The sequence below is a fragment of the Oncorhynchus masou genome, chromosome 3, assembly GCF_036934945.1.
Source record: "Oncorhynchus masou masou isolate Uvic2021 chromosome 3, UVic_Omas_1.1, whole genome shotgun sequence".
NCBI lineage: Eukaryota > Metazoa > Chordata > Actinopteri > Salmoniformes > Salmonidae > Oncorhynchus > Oncorhynchus masou.
Window position 1 is genome coordinate 44,475,014 of NC_088214.1, and position 18,403 is coordinate 44,493,416.

Sequence of the window (18,403 nt, forward strand, 5' to 3'; positions counted from 1 at the left end):
AGCTTTTGTTGCTCCTAGATGTTTCCACTTGTTGTACTTCACAGTTCCACAATAAAAGCACATACAGTTGACCAGGGCAGCTTTAGCAGGGCAGAAATGTGATAAACTGACTAGTTGGAAAGGTGGCATCCTTTGATAGTGCTCTTCAGTAAGGCCATTTTACTGCCAATGTTTGTCAATGGAGATTGCATGGCGGTGTCCACATACCTTTTTGTATATATACATACATATAATATATATATATATGTGTATTCTATTTTATATCATATTTATCATCCTTGGTGTGGTAGAATGTGTTCAAAACGTGATGCCTTACATTTCCTCTGGTCTCATGAAGTTTATTGGAGTGTGTTTTGCATCGACGGTACATTCACTATTTCATGTGATAAAATAATAAATAGAAAAACAAAGTTAAGAAAAGTAAAATATCTTTCAGTCACCGTGAATGTGCTCATTCTGTACTATATAAGATGTCTTTGGCTTATAAGGTGCTGAATAAGACATTTATTTTAGGCATGCAGATGTTTCGCCATGCTTTCTACACATCAAATCTGATGAATGGAAAGACAACATATGGGATGGAATAAATTGCCATCCAGATCTTATCGCTTCATGATGATCAGAACCACAAGTCATGCAGTCTTATAACTGCGTCTAGTTATGGTACTAGGGAGGGCCTCATTCAAGGGGGTAAACTGTTACAATTTGTACATAGTATACACTTAGGGTGTCAGTATATAGAACAGATATAGCCTATATTTACTGTCATATCATTTGGATGGTGGAGAATGAATCCAAAACCTGACCTTACATTACATCTTAGCTTATTTAGTTTATTCAGTATGACCTAAACTATGTTGATATGTTAACAAGAATAACAAGTTGTTGTTCTCTGCATCCCTTTCTTACATTTTTCATATTGCCATGATGATCGACTAACACTTGGAGCCAGAAGTGTCAGTATCGTTAGATTGTCTTGTTTGTTTCTCTCCTCTCGCTCTCAGACGAGGGTAACAACTCGCCTGAGGGAGTTGTATTCAGGTCCTGCCTGGTGGGCTGACTGTTAGGAGTCGTTTGGGGGGTAGCATCGCCTGGTTTGGACAGCTGAGGCCCGTTCGAACACACCACTGCCCCCTCTGATCTGCTAAAGCTGAACAGCTTCCCTGGGCTGAAGGTCCTGTTGGGGGACTGGGACCTTTCCTGGTTCACGGACGCAGCCGTCACCACGGTCCCCGGCGCTGGTGTTACCGACAACGGCTCCTTCTTCAACTCTGGAGACTTCCGGAACTTGAAGCTGAGGAAGCCTGCTAGTTTGGCTTCTCCCCCAGTTGGGGACTGAGGGGTGAGGGCTGTGCCTGAGGAGAACTTCCCCTGCTGGGGGAAGATCTGCTTGAGCTTCATTACATTGCTGTTGCCCAGCAGAGAGCTGGGTCTCTTGAGCTTGTCCACAGGCTTCCACTGGGCCTTCTCATGGTGGTGCTGTTTGTCTGCCTTGTGGTACTCGCTTTCCTGCTGGGCCTCGGCCTGGAGCTCCACCTGACGCTGCAGCTCCTCCTCCTCAAGCTGCCTCCTCAGCTGTTGCTGGGAGTGCTGCTGGGCCTGACGCTCGTGCTTCTGCATATGAACAAGGTAATACTGTATGTATAATATGTGGCAGAAAGAAAGCAGACTTGGCAGGCAACACTATCTGTAACCACGTTCCCATCCACAGTTTTTATGCGAGTAAAGTCATATCTCATATATTATATCATAAGTTTCAGTGTAATTTTCGAAATGCCTGCAGATAATTTGTTCATTCGACATGATGGGATCTTTTTGTGTCGGTAAAATGTATTATGCTGGAAATGGCGGTGGAAATGCCTTTATACTTAAATATTGATATAATAACCATCACATTATCGTAAATTTGGAGACAACCCGATGATATGGTATGTGGTCCTCCCACTACGACTCGGGAGACAGTTTATTAGGCTTCACTACAGTTTTGTTAGGTCCGCACGACTCGCTGCCATTTCCGACTCACTCTTCCACGCCCAAACTCCAGCCATGTCTTCAAAAACAGAACAGCCCAAGAAAGTCTTCTTCTTAGGCCTTGGATATCATACACCATTTAGTCCACTTTTATTCATGGATTAGCAACATTTTACTTCTCATTCTGAACAAGTCATATGACATTACATGCACTTCCGTCTGCTCTGGACTTTACATCGAGAGCCATGATTTCCTCTCGACAGCTGCTCTTGACGTCTTTCCTACCTCAAACTTTGAATTTCGGCAGATTTTTGGACAAACATCAGTGGTGCGTGAAAACATCCCCATAACATGCTGACCACACCACTCTCATTAAATGTGCGAGCATTGCAAAATAAATGTATAATGTAATATAACTTGGTTCTATTTTTGACGCTTGACACGCTGCAAGTTCCCCCTCGCTGCAAGTCCTGCCTCTACCAACTCCTCATTGATTTAAGGAGCATATACCCATGTGGGTGATTGAAAGCTGAACTGAGGTCCATACTCTAGTCCAGTTGGTGGTGGCAATGCACGTCCACAGAAGACAACTGAAGGAGGAGAGATTATTAGAAACTAACAAAATGTCCCCTTTTTTCTGTGGATTAACTGTCGGAGTAAAAAACACACAATTTTGACTCAAAATGGGTCAAAAATTCTACAAATATCCGGGACAAAAAGGACCTTGTGCATTTCAGGTAAAATAACACCCTGATGTTTATATCCCAGGACAAATTAGCTAGCAACAGCAAGCTAGCTAGCTAAATTACCATGAATTTTTAATGCATTTGGACAAAATCAACATGGGGTTTGGTCAGCATGTTAGAGTAGAGTGTTCGTTCTCCGCTGATCAAATTTGATCAACTAAATTGTCAAAAGAGCAGCACGACATCTTGCCTTGTATTGCTGTTTTGTACAGATAACTGTACAAAACAAAATGATTTGTTGCCACTCCTGGCCCTGTCGCAGAATGCTTCCTTATGACTGCATGTGATAAGATAGCCTACTACAAGGGATTTTATTAACCAGCTTCATGAGGTAGTCACCTGGAATGCTATTCCAACAGTCTTGAAGGAGTTCCCACATACGCTGAGCACTTGTTGGATGCTTTTCCTTCACTCTGCGGTCCAACTCATCCCAAACCATCTCAATTGGGTTGAGTTCGGATGAATGTGGAGGCCAGGTCATCTGATGCAGCACTCCATCACACTCCTTCTTGGTCAAATAGCCCTTACACATCCTGGAGGTGTGTTTTGGGTCATTGTCCGGTTGAAAAACAAATGATATTCCCACTATGGGATGGCATATCGCAAACCAGATGGGATGGCATATCGCTGCAGAATGCTGTGGTAGCCATGCTGGTTAAGAGTGCCTTGAATTCTAAATAAGTCACAGACAGTGTCACCAGCAAAGCACCCCCACACATCACACCTCCTCCTCCATGCTTGAAGGTGGGAACCACACATGCGGAGATCATCCGTTCACCTACCCTGCATCTCACAAAGACGCGGCGGTTGGAAGCAAAAGTCTCATTTTTGGAATCATCAGACCAAAGGACAGATTTCTACTGTTCTCATGTCCACTGCTCGTGTTTCTTGACCTAAGCAAGTCTCTTCTTCTTATTGGTTCCCTTAAGTAGTGGTTTCTTTGCAGCAATTCGACCATGAAGGCCTGATTCACGCAGTCTCTGAACAGTTGATGATGAGATGTGTCTTTTACTTGAACTCTGTGAAGCATTTATTTGGGCTGCAATCTGAGGTGCAGTTAAACTCTAATGAACTTAACCTCTGCAGCAGAGGTAACTCTGAGTCTTCCTTTCCTGACCTTTATGTCTTAAAGTAATGATGGACTGTTGTTTCTCTTGGCTATTTTGACCTGTTCTTGCCATAATATGGACTTGGTCTTTTACTAAATCTTCTGTATACCAACCCTACCTTGTCACAACAAAACTGATTGGCTCAAACACATTAAGAAAAGACATTCCACAAATTAACAAGGTACACCTGTTAATTGAAATGCATTCCAGGTGACTACCTCCTGAAGCTGGTTGAGAGAATGCCAAGAGTGTGCAAAGTTGGCATCAAGGCAAAGGGTGGCTACTTTGAAGAATCTCATATATAAAATATATTTTTATTTTTTGGTTACTACATGATTCCATATGTGTTATTTCATAGTTTTGATGTCTTCACTATTATTCTACGATGTAGAAAATTGTAAAAATAAAGAAAAATCCTGGAATGAGTAGGAGTGTCAACTTTTGACTGATACTGTAAACTTACGCGAAAAAGTACATTTTGTGTGCACTATATCATCACGCACTGTTTAAAAAAAAATCTGCAACAAGTCTTTTTGGTGGAAACATACCACTGGTGGGGAAATGTACATATTTTCTTTATGCAGATTCTAGAATGCAAATCTGTCACCAATTGGATGGAAACCTAGCTTGTGACCAGCTTTGGTTTCATGACTGTGTAAAGTTAGATGCCATATGCTGACATCAGCTTTCATGACTGTATGAAATACGTTATGTCATGACATTATGACAGCATTATGTTATTATGAAGGCCAACGTTAACAGAGGGTTCAAATGAAGTTTCATACTTTGGTCAGTACAAAAGGATGCCCTTCCGTGGCTATATGTATCCGAAAATGCAAAGAATATCCACCAAAAGGACACAAACTTGGAGGATGTTAGTGATTGACAAGGGTGAGATACAAAGTACATTATATGCTCTGTGGATTTAGCCAAAAGTGTTTAGAGCTATGCGACTGTACCTTGAAAGCCTCCCTTCGACGGTACTCTAGTTTGGCCATCTCGTCTGCGACCCATCCAGGAATATCAGGGATGGCCACATGGATGACGTATTTGAGGAGGATGGCAAAATGCTGTATATCCCAAAACAAGAAAGAAAACAAACACTGACATGAGAACACAGAAAATTATAGATTGCTGGTATCAAATCCTAGATGCCATTGCCTGCCATTGTGCCCTTGAGCAAGGCACTTAAACCCCCCCACAACAACTGCTCTGCGGGCATCCAATATGGCAGCCCCTTGCTCCAACCTCTCCAACCTATGTATGTATGTGTGTCTTACAGAGGGTTTGGGATAAAGCGGACGTCAAATTTCAGTTAGACCTTGCGTACAATTGAGGATTAATGTGATCTTAACCTCTATCAGAGTGGATAGAGTATGTGTGATGTTGCAATGCTGTGTGTGGTGTGTAGAGGGAGCTGCTTGCTCTTCTCAAGCCCGGCTAGATCAGCCGGTGAAGCATCAGACTCTTACTCTCAGGGTCTTGGGTTTGAGCCACACATTGGGCACAAGCACTTTAGCAATAGTTTCTCAGTTACCTGTCCTTTCCTTTTTCATTTTGAAGACAGCACAATGTAGATCTAACCTCTTGTTCAATGCTGCAATTGATATTCAAAACAAGATGTCATCTTTGAATGAAGGCTATTTACTTGTGTTTAGATAACACCTCCTCCTTTTTTTGCTATGGTCCATTGTTTCATATTCTGTAATCTTTGTGGATCTAAGTACAGTGTCCTTGGTTTTGATAAAGGTAGTATATAAAAAGTACCACAATTGCTACGATTGTTGTCTGTATTTGTGGCATCGATCTACTCGGTGTCACAGAGTGAAGACAAAATGGCTGGCTACGTTTTACCTCCAGTACCACGATGAAGATGATGACCATCTCAGGGCTCAGCCAGGGGAAGAGACGCTGCAGCTGACCACACTGGCCAATGAGATAACAGTTCACCATAATGGCTATCAAGCCCATGGCCTCCATTGCTGTCTGCACACAGAGAGTGAAATCTCTGAGGAAAAAGAACTTTATGAAATAAATAACAGTTAGCATGCTTTTTTTGCAGAGATGCTTGAAATGCATGATTCTAAAATGGTTCTCTGACCTTAATTGCAGGTGGGGTAAATTTACACTAAGTGTACAAATCATTATGAACACCTGTTCTTTCCAAGATATAGACTGACCAGGTGAATCCAGATGAAAGCTATGATCCCTTATTCAAATCAAATCATGGTTAGCAGATGTTAATGCGAGTGTCGCAAAATGCTTGTGCTTCTAGTTCCGACAGTGCAGTAATATCTAACAAGTGACCTAACAATTGACCAACAACTACCAAATACACACAAATCTAAAGGGGTGAATGAGAATATATAAATATATGGATGAGTGAAAGCCGAGTGGCATAGGCAAGGTGCAATAGATGGTATAAATACAGTAAACATTATTAAAGTGGCATTATTTAAAGTGGCATTGTTTAAAGTGACTAGTGATCCATTTATTAAGTGGCCAGTGATTGGGTCTCAATGTAGGCAGAAGCCTCTCTGAGTTAGTGATTGCTGATAGCAGTCTGATGGCCTTGAGATTGTCTTTCGGTCCCAGCATTGATGCACCTGTACTGACCTCGCCTCCTGGAAGATAGCGGTGTGAATAGGCAGTGGCTCGGGCGGGTGGTTGTTGTCCTTGATTATCTTTTTGGCCTTTCTGTGACATTGGATGCTGTAGGTGTCATGGAGGGCAGGTAGTTTGCCCCGGTGATGCGTTGTGCAGACCGCACCACCCTCTGGAGAGCCTTGCGGTTGAGGGCGGTGCAGTTGTGTGATATAACCTGAAAGGATGCTCTCGATTGTGCATCTTTAAAGGGTTGTCAGGGTTTTGGGTGACAAGCCTCATTTCTTCAGCCTCATGAGGTTGAAGAGGCGCTATTGCACCTCTTCTTTGGTACAGGAACAATGGTGGACATCTTGAAGCATGTGGGGACAGCAGACTGGGATAGGTAGGGAGCAATTTAATATGAAAACACACCAGCAAGATGGTCTGCACGCAGCTAGGGATGCCGTCTGGGCCAGCAGCCTTGCGAGGGTTAACACGTTTAAATGTTTTACTCACATCGGCCACAGAGAAGGAGAGGGGTGGGCGCAGTCCTTGTTAGTGGGCCATGACGTATTATCCTCTAAACTGGCAAAGAAGGTGTTTAGTTTGTCTGGAAGCTTGACGTCGGTGTCCTGGTTTTCTTTTTGTAGTCCGTGATTTCCTGTAAAACCTGTCACATACGTCTCGTGTCTGAGCCGTTGAATTGCGAATCCACTTTGTCCCTGTACCGACATTTCGCTTATTTGTTTGCCTTGCGGAGGGGATAACTACACTGTTTATATTCAGTCATATTCTCAGACCTCTTTCCATGGTTAAATGCAGTGGTTTGACACCATCCATCCACGGTTTCTGGTTAGGGTAGGTTTTAATAGTCACAGTGGGTATAACATCTCCTATGCACCTCCTTATAAACTCACTCACAGACTCAGCGTATAGATCGATGTTGTTATCTGAGGCTGACCGGAACATATCCCAGACCGCGTGATCAAAACAATCTTGAAGCGTGGATTCCGCTTGGTCAGACCAGCGTTTTGAATGATTCTTGTCACTGGTTCATCCTGTTTGAGTTTCTGCTTATAAGACGGTAGGAGCAAGATGGCGTCGTGGTCAGATTTTCCGAAGGGTGGGGGAGGGATTTGTATGCATCACAGGAGTTAGAGTAGCAGTGATCGAGTGTATTACACCCGTGCATAGTGCAATCAATATGCTGATAGAATTTAGTTAGCCTTGCTCTCAAATTTGCTCTATTAAAATCCTCAGCTACAATAAATGCAGCCTCAGGATATATGGTTCCAGTTTACATAGAGTCTAGTGAAGTTCCTTGAGGGCCGTCTTGGTGTCTGCTTGAGGGGGAATGTACACAGCGTTGACGATAACTGATGAGGATTCTCTTGGGAGATAATATATCCGGCATTTGATTGTAAGGAATTATAGGTCGGATGAGCAGAAAGACTTGAGTTCCTGTATGTTGTTATTATTACACCATCTTCCCAGAGAGGAGTTTAACTCTGTTGGCGCGATGCATGGAGAAGCCCGGTGGTTGAACTGATCCCGAGAGAGCCATGTTTCCATGAAACAAAGAATGTTACAATCTCTGATGTCTCTCTGGAAGGCAACCCTTGATCGGTTTTCTGTCTACCTTGTTGTCAAGAGACTGGAGCGGTGGGCGATGTGCACGTCTACGGAACCTGACCTGGAGGTCGTTCCATCTGCGGCGCCGTTGTTTTAGGTCAGCTTCTGGGATTAGGTCCATTGTCCTGGGTGGTGGTCCGAACAGACGACCCTCTTCGGGAAAGTCGTATTCCTGGTCGTAATGTCGGTGAATTGACGTTGCTCTTATATCCAATAGTTCTTCCCGGGCTGTATGTAATAAGACTTAAGATTTCCTGTGGTAACAATGTAAGAAATAATACATAAAAACACAATTCTGCATAGTTTCCTAAGAACTCAAAGCGAGGCGACCATCTCTGTCGGCGCCATCTTGCTTTTCAGTATATTCACAGAATTTAAACATACAGTATATAGATTTACATGGAGTGTATTGATGTCACTTGTTAAATCCACTTCAATCATTGTAGATGAAGGGGAGGAGACAACAGGTTAAAGAAGGATTTTTAAGCCTTGAGACAATTGAGACATGGATTGTGTATGTGTGCCATTCAGAGGGTGAAAGGCAACACAAAAAGAAAGAAAAAAGTGCCTTTGAACGTGGTACTGTAGTTGGTGCACATGTTTGTGTCAAGAACTGCAACGCTGCTGGATTTTTCACACTTAACTGTCCACCAGCCAACCTGACGCGACTGTGGGAAGCATTGGAGTCAACATTGGCCAGCATCCCTGTGGAACGCTTTCGACACCTTGTAGAGTCCATGCCCAGATTAATTGAGGCTGTTCAGAGAGGGTGCAATTCATTATTTGGAAGGTGTTCTTAATGTTTTGTACACTCAGTGTAAATCTATATACTGAATGTCTAAATTATGTGAATATACTGTATGTCCTGGGTTATTCCAGGATAAACTCATATTGGAGAGTAGAAGTGCTGACCTAGGATGATTTTTGCCATTTAGATTATATGAACAAGGGGGGCCTGATTCTAGATCAACACTCCTACTATGAAACATATTTTAAATACGGGCCCAGATGTGAGTGACCAAATGACCTGCCACTGTCCAATGCTCTCCACCCTCTGGCCAAAGGGCCTCTGCAGGCCTGTGCAGAGCTTCAAGGCGTCACTCCGGATTTCAATGATGTTGTTGATGAGGGCCCACATGGCAGCCAGCGGGAAGGCTGAGGAGAAGAGCACCACGTAGCCAAACTGGATGAACATCTCCTGGTAGTCCTGCAGGGTGTCCTGTTGGGTCAGAGGTCAAAGGTATGAGGTCAAAGTCGCATAGTCACAAAGTCACATAGAATAGCATTTGTGTTTCAAATCACTTTTTACTTTCAATTTGAATGTACTGCTGCATGTACCAGCTACTAACACTAGCCAGAAATACTCTCCAAGTCCATTAAATTAAACAGGTGTCCAATATAAACTGACAGCAGGTCAAGTGCATAAAAACAGATCTGATGACGAAGACACACCTCATATGTCTGCATGCAGCTCTCAACCTCTGCTTGGCTGAGAATGACAGACTTGGGCTCATCAGGCGGGTCAATCCAGGACTTTGTTGCCTTTTTCTCTGGGATTGGACTCTTCCATCTCTGACATACTAGCGTGTCATAGCCATTTGGTGGGGAGACACTAGTCTCCTTGGTCTCAGAGGACTCATAGGTGACAATGTCAGTCACTATCTCAAAGATGCTGGAAGGATCCATGGCCTCCTCCACCAACGTGGGACTGTCCTCCAAGAAGCTGTCCTCTGGCTGGGTCGCCAAGGCAATGTCCCTGGCAACATGCACCTTCTCATTGAAGCTAATCTTCCGTTGCCTCAGTGTGTAATTTATGTCCCACTCTTCCTCTGTGAACCTATAGCCAGCTTTTAGATCTCCTCTCTTCTTCTGTTCTGTCTGTCCAGGAAATGTGGCAGGGCCTTTGGGGCTTAGCAGGGACTGGATAGTCCATGAAGCCTGGGACTTTCCTAGAGCCAAGCGGCTGTATTTGAGCACTATGGCCTGGAGAATCTCCCACACGACCTTGGGGGTAAATACTCCTAGTTTGTGATGCTCGTACAGATAAGGCTGGAGCACTTCCTTGATGTTCTGGAGGAACTGGCGGAAGATCAGGAGAGTGGCTAGCGTCTGTGAGGAGACAGTGTGAGTGATTCAGTTGCTATTCCTTGGGGATTTTTTGTTTGTTTGTTTGATCAATTGTGTTTTCCATTATCCAAATCTAATTGACATATTTTACCTCCTTCAGCCGGTCCATGTCCTTGAGGTAGAATCCGATGTAGAAAAGGCTAAGGTAAGAATTGATAAACTCAAACTGCAAAATGAAGAGAAGGACTTTAAATCAGACATTGCATTTCTCAACATATATACAAAAGTGTTAGTCAATAATACACCCCTGTGGATAACAGTGGTCGAAATCAAAAAAGAAGAAATATCTAACTTACAAAAACCATTTTAATGATGAGATTATTCTCATAGGCACTCTGAAGTCTGTAGTTCTCTGTAAGAAAATAATACCAATCACCAAAAGACATTGCTCCATTTGATACTGATTACTGAACAAACCTGTGTGATCACTTTGTACAACACTACATACCTGGTTTGAGGAGTTAGCGAGGTGACTTTGGTCAATTTTTGAGTTCAACTCGCGATATCCGGGGCTACAGAAGTGGCTCACATTTTAGACAGGTACATTTACATTTAACAATTCCTTCAGAACTAACCTGCTCCAGGGCAGGCTAACTCAGGGCTAACTCTACTAATCCTGAATGAAATGCCTGAGCTGCAAGTTGAGGACCAATTGAAACAGGTTTCCTCACTTTGACAAAGATTGCGTCATCGGCATCTTCATTTGAGGAAAACGACTGATTTAAATATTGTTTCTGTGTGTGTTTAAGAAATAGTCATGTTAAAATACTTAATGAAAATATTTTCATCGATAGGAATGGGGAAAATAAGCACACATTAATAAGCACACCAAAGACGACATTAACAATAAGTAATAAAATAAAGACGGGACTTGTAAAAGCCTATTTCACACCATAGCCTGCTAAATCTGCAAGATCACTTTTGTTAAATTTGGACTTCGGCACAAATGTGGCACTGAATCGCCCATGGATGTTTCAGCATTGTCTCAATGAAGAGTTCGGCATTCGACTAGCCACGTACGACATGCACGCACAGTTTAAAGTCTGCTAGAGTTAGTGGCAGGTGGACGAGCATTATCCACCGTCAGTGGCGTAGCGGTGCCTGGAGAAGTGTGTATACTCTAATTTTGCTAAAATAAATCCAAACGGCCCGCCCGGTGAAGGAAAGGCGCCCTGTGTGAAAAATTTGGAGAAACCGTGACATACTCTGAATGATCTAAAATGATAAATCCCATATTGGTGTTTCACAGTCAGGCCAACCCAAGCTGTACTGAGCAAGAAGGCTAATAGTAGGCCCACTATTGAAATAGATAAGAGGCTGTCAACTGAGTCAGAAATTCACAGGTTTCAGATTTGTATTTTTTTTCTTTCTGGTTTTCCCTCTCAAAGTCACACTTTCATTCATAGAAAAACAACAAATTGCATGTTCTCAGTCCACAACAATGCTTAAACCACATTAGGTGACCACTTTTGAGGTCTGGGAAAAATCTGAGCTATTACATTTTTTGGTGTTTTGTTACCCTTTTATTCAAGTGTGCAGGCACCAAGCACTGTTGTTTGGTTAGCGGTGTTTCAGTAGCGCACATGAAATGGAGTTTGCAAAACAAATCGCCACTGTATTGATGCAACTAATCAAGATATTATTCTGCCAAGTACTAGGTAATAGGCTACTTTATAGCTAGTTAACATTTAACTGAGAAGATTTTTGTGAAAGCCTTTCCATCTACCCGAAGACAGTTAGGCCTATCTATATTAGCGCCAATATATTTTTTCTGTTCCTTAGTTGTTTGAAACATGGACATTTTACTTCATATTGTGAGGCATGTCTTACCTTGTTTCAAAGTAGCCAAGCCAAAAACTGATCATAGGAATGTTGAGGGATTTAAACAAAACACTTCCTCATAATCAACTTGCTTGTCTATTGCCTAGCAGCCAAAGGCATTATCCTCTTCACAGTATTAGCACACCATGATAGTTGTTGCATCTTTAGATCTCCCACTTTCTAAAATTCAAACAGATATTTCCATCTCTGTCCATGAAACCGCTTGCTTGCGGTGAGCATTTTAGGACACTGTTTTCCTACAAAATGCATTTTGGAACATTTGCGTGTAGGCCTACAGTACCACCATGTGCACATTGCTGCACTTAAAATGTGAAAAAAATACTATTTTTATCCAAATTCTAAGCGAAACATTCAGATCTTTTCCATCATCCTTATTAATTTATACGCCGTGTACCTCCACATCACTAATTTGATACCCATCAGTGGGGATTAAGGAATTAGTATATGCAATGCCGACTGAAGAAATAGTGGGTATATGGCATATACCTGCCTATAGCCTCCACTACACCATTGTCCACAGTCATAATACAGATGAAAAGCTAACTGAAGCTGGTTATCTTTTGAAAACCCTGAGTAGATCTAGCTTGCATCGTAGTATACCCCTCTGATGAGATCAAAGCCAGTGTTCTTAAAGCATCTCAGACTAAGAGTGCTGATCTAGGATCAGTTTTGCCTTGCATATCATAATGAATAAGATTACATGGACAGGGAGGGACCTGACCCTAGATCCGTACTTCTATTCTGAGATGGGTGCTCACTGTTCCAATCATTCCTCACCTGGTGCTGATATTAATGAATCTCAGCTGCACAGCTTACCCATATAATTGAGCCAATGGGCGATCTTCCTATACACCTCATCACATATAGTCACAACGATGGCCAGCAACATTTTAGGAATGAATCTTGTGATACTGGGTAACTCCTTAATTTCCATCACAAACTCCTATAAAAAAAGGAGATAAACCACAACATGGGCATATTGAATTACAGAAAGACAGGTTAATTAACACTGTAGCCATTCTCTTTTATCTTAAAAGTGCCTACTCCTCAAAAGTGAATTGGTTTGCATGTGATTTAAATGGGGCAGCAGGTAGCCTAGTGGTTAGAGCATTGGGCCAGTAACTGAAAGGTTGCTAGATTGAATCCCTGAGCTGACAAGGTACAAAATCTGACGTTCTGCCCCTGAACAGGCAGTTAACCCACTGTTCCTAGGCTGTCATTGTAAGGAGCTCCCCTCTAAACGTGTTAGCAATGCATATTATTAACGGGAATTAAGCTGCCGCCCTGAACCTTCTTGCAATACCGGACCGTGTTTGATGATCATGACTTTTGGGAATATGTTGGATGAGGCTATTTCCTGTCGACTAAGCTGTCTCTTACCTGCATCTCCAGACAGACGAGCATGGCCAAGAAGACGAAGCAGAGACAGAGGAGACAGATGGGGAGGCTGACCATCCACCTGAACATTGTCCTCTTCCAGGGTGGGTAATATAACTCCTCACAGCCTGTTATTGGACTGCACCGCTTCACACCCTGCACACAGAGATACAGGCTTCATCGAGCACCAACTAAAATGCTTGCGCCCAAACCCACGACCCTGAGACTAAGAGTCGCATGCTTTACAGAGTGAGCTAGCTCTGCCTTTATAAACCATAGGAGGCATGTGTCCCCCCAAAGACACAATGGTAGTTGAGAAGATCAGGACCGCCAGCTAAAAATTTACGCCCAACGTGGGGCTCGAACCCACGACCCTGAGATTAAGAGTCTCATGCTCTACCGACTGAGCTAGCCGGGCCTGGTAGCAACAGTAACAGTAGCAGTCTCCCTGCCCCAACCCTTGGAATTCACACAACACTCTCCAAGCCTAGAGCTCATATTACTTCTCACTGTAGACTCTGGCCCTGGAACAACCCTGGAAAAGCTACTTGAGGCTGGTGATGGAATTTGTACTCTGGCCTTAGTCCTGAAGGAACCAAACAGCACTGTTAGTAATCTAAGGCTGGGATTCAAACTAAGGTGTGTTGTAGAGCGCTATCGACAATACGTCTTTTAAATGCAATGTTCCCACAGCAGATGTCGGCTCAATTGGAAAGTACCTTTAAATGTCAATGGCTCTACAACACGCCACAGATTGAATCTCGGACTAATCTCCAGATCTAAAGTATTGCGTAATTGGCCCGCTGCTCGATCAAGTTTTGGGTCCAAACATTTTAAGAGAAGAGATGAAGAGATGCTAGAACAAGGAGCGGAACCAGAACGACGAGCTCCACCCTCTCTCTTTGCACGTTTACATCCCGAATGCTCCACCCCCTTCCAAAATTCGAAAGATTCTAACACCTTTGAAATCATGATATGTCCAAATAACCAGTGACTTCTGCTCATTAGCCCACATTCCTTCCCGACAGATTCTACGGTACCAGTTATGTTTACCTAGATCTGTCCATGAGAGATTCATCTCAGCCTAACTCTGAAATGAGTAGGACGCAATAATAGGACACTCACCCGAAACTGGCGACGGGGCTCCTCAAGGGGCTCGGCGGGGGTGTCCAGTGTTCCCCACATGTATGCCAGCTCGGCCTCTCTCCGCTTCCATCTCTCCAGGAAGAGCGTCGCCCACACCACGTTGAAAAGGGCAAACACTACACAGCAGATGTCCTGGCTGGTCTGTCAGGGAGTGGGTGAGCCACATGAGATACATACAAAACACAGGGAACTTTGTACAGGAACTCAAAAGAACAAAGGGACTGTATCATTTTACATTGAAGTCATTTCGCAGACGCTCTTAATCCAGAGCGAATTAGATGAGCAATTAGGGTCAAGTGCCTTGCTCAAGGGTACGTCGACAGATTTGTCACCTTGTCGGCTTGGGGAATTAAGAGCTGTGGCAGGGGATACATTTTTGAAGTATAGGCCAACACATCCATGTTTTGTTACATGCTGTGTCATGCAGTGATTGTGAAAAGAAACACCTACACATATTCCCACAATAGGTGAGTCATTTGTATTGTATAACTGTGAAATCCCATTGTGTATGTTAGCTACATTTAGCCTAATCCACGATCTGTTTGTGCTATCTTGCCAACTCCTACGTCACTGTCACTGGCAGATTAGGTAGTAGGCTGAACGACATTGTGTATGATACATTAGTTACCGTATATTGCCAGGTTTCTTGGCCAGTGTGTGGTCTCCATTGAGGCATGTGATGCTGGATCACCTACCTGGTCAGCCTCTGCCAGGATCCACATCAGGAAGCCAACGACGGCAGGGTACAGCATGGAGTTGGTGTAGAAGCCCAGCCAGGCAAAGTACATGCCGATTTTCACCCCAAAGTAATCACAGACGTCATCTGGATCAGCAGCCACGGACCAACAACATGGACAAAAGACAGACAAAATGGGTTATTGGTTTCAGCTAGTGAATGATCATTTGAAGAAATGTGCATCTTTCCATTGATATTGCATTTGTAGTGCAGATAATTGTAACAATAAGTAATGCTGTATTGTCTCAACAGTTGCTGCTCACCCAAAGGCTGTCTCTCACAGACAGCTTGGACCCATGACGTCATCAGCTGACTGAGGATCCGTTGCTCGTGTAGAGGAAACACTTGACAGATTACTCCTCTGGCCACCAGTTCTGGAACTATAATAAAAAGTGAATGCCATTTATCAGATGATTTTATCCATTGCAACTGACAGTCATATGAGTGCATATTTTATTTACGGATGTGTGGTCAGAGCTCCCTATCCTGACGTTTCAAACTCTACCAACTGAGCAATAGAGGAATACATTATTCATGTCCATACTCTCCAAGGATATTTAAACGTTTGAGATCAATCAACATAGTTATCAGTCAAGAATGAAGCAGTCTTACTGTATATGTTGTCATGCTGTAGAGAAAGGGATTGATGAAATACAAAAATAACAGTTTACTGATTGGTTGTCCCTCCAGGAAGTGGATGTTGTGAAGGACCGCCCCTGGTTTGGCACGCAGGTTATCCAGCCAGTACTTGATGATACTCTGACGCTCCTAGAGACAAGGTAAGAGTGGAACAACCACATAGATTAAGGGATCAAGGTAAAAGTCAGCAACAGGATATACACTATATATGCAAAAGTATGTAGACACCCCGAGACATTAGTGGATTCGGCTATTTCAGTCACACCTGTTGCTGACAGGTGTATACAATCAAGCACACAGCCATGCAATCTCCATAGACAAACACTGACAGTAGAATGGCCTAACTGAAGAGCTTAGTGACTTTCAACGTGGCACTGTCATAGGATGCCACCTTTCCAACCAGTCAGTTTGTCAAATTTCTGCCCTGCTAGAGCTGACCCCGGGTCAACTGTAAGTGCTGTTATTGTGAAGTGGAGTCATCTAGGAGCAACAATGAAGTGGTAGGTAGGCCAGACATGCTCACAGAACCGGACCGCCGAGTGCTGAAGCGCCTAGCACGTAAAAATCATCTGTCCTCAGTGGCAGCACTCACTACCGAGTTCCAAACTGACTCTGGAAGCAATGTTGCACAAGAACTGTTTGTCGGAGGCTTCATGAAATGGAAGATTACCATACACAATGCCAAGTGTCGGCTGGAGTGGTGTAAAGCTCGCCACCATTGGACTCTGGAGCAGTGGTCAAACGTTCTCTGGAGTGATGAATCACGCTTCACCATATGCCGGTCTGATGGACGAATCTGAGAACGCTACCTCCCCTAATGCATAGTGCCAACTGTAAAGTTTGGTGAAGGAGGAATAATGGTCTGGGGCTGTTTTTCATAGTTCAGGCCCCTTAGTTCCAGTAAAGGGAAATCTTAATGCTACAGCATACAATAACATTCTAGACGATTCTGTGCTTCCAACTTTGTGGCAACAGTTTGGGGAAGGCCCTTTCCTGTTTCAGCATGACAATGCCCCCATGCACAAAGCAAGGTCCATACAGAAATGGTTGTCGAGATTGTTGTGGAAGAACTTGACTTGCCTGCACAGAACCGTGACCTCAACCCTATCGAACACCTTTGGGATGAATTGGAACGCTGACTGTGAGCCAGGCCTAATTGCCCAACATCCGTGCCCGACCTCACTAATGCTCTTATGGCTGAATGGAAGCAAGTCCCCGCAGCAATGTTCCAACATCTAGTGGAAAGCCTTCCCAGAAGACTGGAGGCTGTTATAGCAGCAATGTTCCAACATCTAGTGGAAAGCCTTCCCAGAAGAGTGGAGGCTGTTATAGCAGCAATGGGGGGACCAACTACATATTAATGCCATGATTTTGGAATGGGATGTTCAACGAGCAGGTGTCCACATACTTTTGGATATTACGTGTATATCGGAGATGTTTAAATATGTTTGCAGATTATGGCCATAACGGATACAAACCTGTGAGGTGAAAAAGATCAATTCGCTCTCTATGTTCTCATAGATGTGATCTTCCTCACAGGAAAACCTGCGTGTTCCACCTCCGTACTGTGGTTTCACCACTTTGTGCATTCCCAACAGCTCTGCACCACGCAGCAAGCTGAGGAGAAATGGAGGATGGGGGGGGATAAGGATTTCAGCGGGTCAGATATTGCCTTTAATTAACAGTCCTGTTTCAGTCTCTATTTACTGAGCCTGATCCCATATCTGACTTTGCTTGTCTTGCCAACTCCTCCTATGGTCATTGTGATACCAAACGTTGCGACACAGAACAAAAATACCTGGAACCAGGTTACTATTTACGAATTTGATGTTTACGAATGATGTGGTAACGATGTGAGTACGTCGGCTGCCAAATAGTGGTGCTTGTTTCAAACAATTACACAGAAACAAAATAGTACTTATTAGGTCATTATCAAGTTTTCAAGTTTTAATGTCATATGCACAAGTACAGTGAAATGCCTTTCTTGCAAGCTAAAACCAACAATGCAGTAATCAATATCAATGTAGCACTAAAAATTACATACCGTAGAACACACGAGAAAAAAAGAAGAAATGAGAAGAACATGTAAGTAAGCATACTATACAGTATGTCCATAGGGGCACAGGGGCATACTATACAGTATGTCCATAGGGGCACAGGGGCATACTATACAGTATGTCCATAGGGGCACAGGGGCATACTATACAGTATGTCTATAGGGGCACAGGGGCATACTATACAGTATGTCTATAGGGGCACAGGGGCATACTATACAGTATGTCTATAGGGGCACAGGGGCATACTATACAGTATGTCTATAGGGGCACAGGGGCATACTATACAGTATGTCTATAGGGGCACAGGGGCATACTATACAGTATGTCTATAGGGGCACAGGGGCATACTATACAGTATGTCTATAGGGGCACAGGGGCATACTATACAGTATGTCTATAGGGGCACAGGGGCATACTATACAGTATGTCCATAGG

The 18,403-nt window shown here is 43.5% G+C and overlaps 1 protein-coding gene and 1 non-coding gene across 2 annotated transcripts in view; both read right to left on the minus strand.

Annotated features, from left to right (window-relative positions):
* Positions 1-329: 329 nt before the first annotated feature.
* LOC135517810 (anoctamin-8-like) overlaps positions 330-18,403 on the minus strand; it is a 34,576-nt gene continuing 16,502 nt past the window's right edge. Inside the window, 15 exon segments of the mRNA XM_064942431.1 lie at positions 330-980; positions 982-1,614; positions 4,786-4,896; positions 5,681-5,812; positions 9,072-9,263; positions 9,497-10,153; positions 10,263-10,337; positions 10,468-10,523; positions 12,830-12,956; positions 13,394-13,546; positions 14,516-14,677; positions 15,232-15,359; positions 15,536-15,652; positions 15,944-16,040; positions 17,390-17,528. Of these exon segments, the coding sequence (XP_064798503.1) occupies positions 936-980; positions 982-1,614; positions 4,786-4,896; positions 5,681-5,812; positions 9,072-9,263; positions 9,497-10,153; positions 10,263-10,337; positions 10,468-10,523; positions 12,830-12,956; positions 13,394-13,546; positions 14,516-14,677; positions 15,232-15,359; positions 15,536-15,652; positions 15,944-16,040; positions 17,390-17,528 (2,824 nt within the window). The 3' untranslated portion in view covers positions 330-935.
* Positions 13,736-13,808, minus strand: trnak-cuu (transfer RNA lysine (anticodon CUU)). The gene has a single exon. It is a non-coding gene; the product is annotated as a tRNA-Lys (tRNA).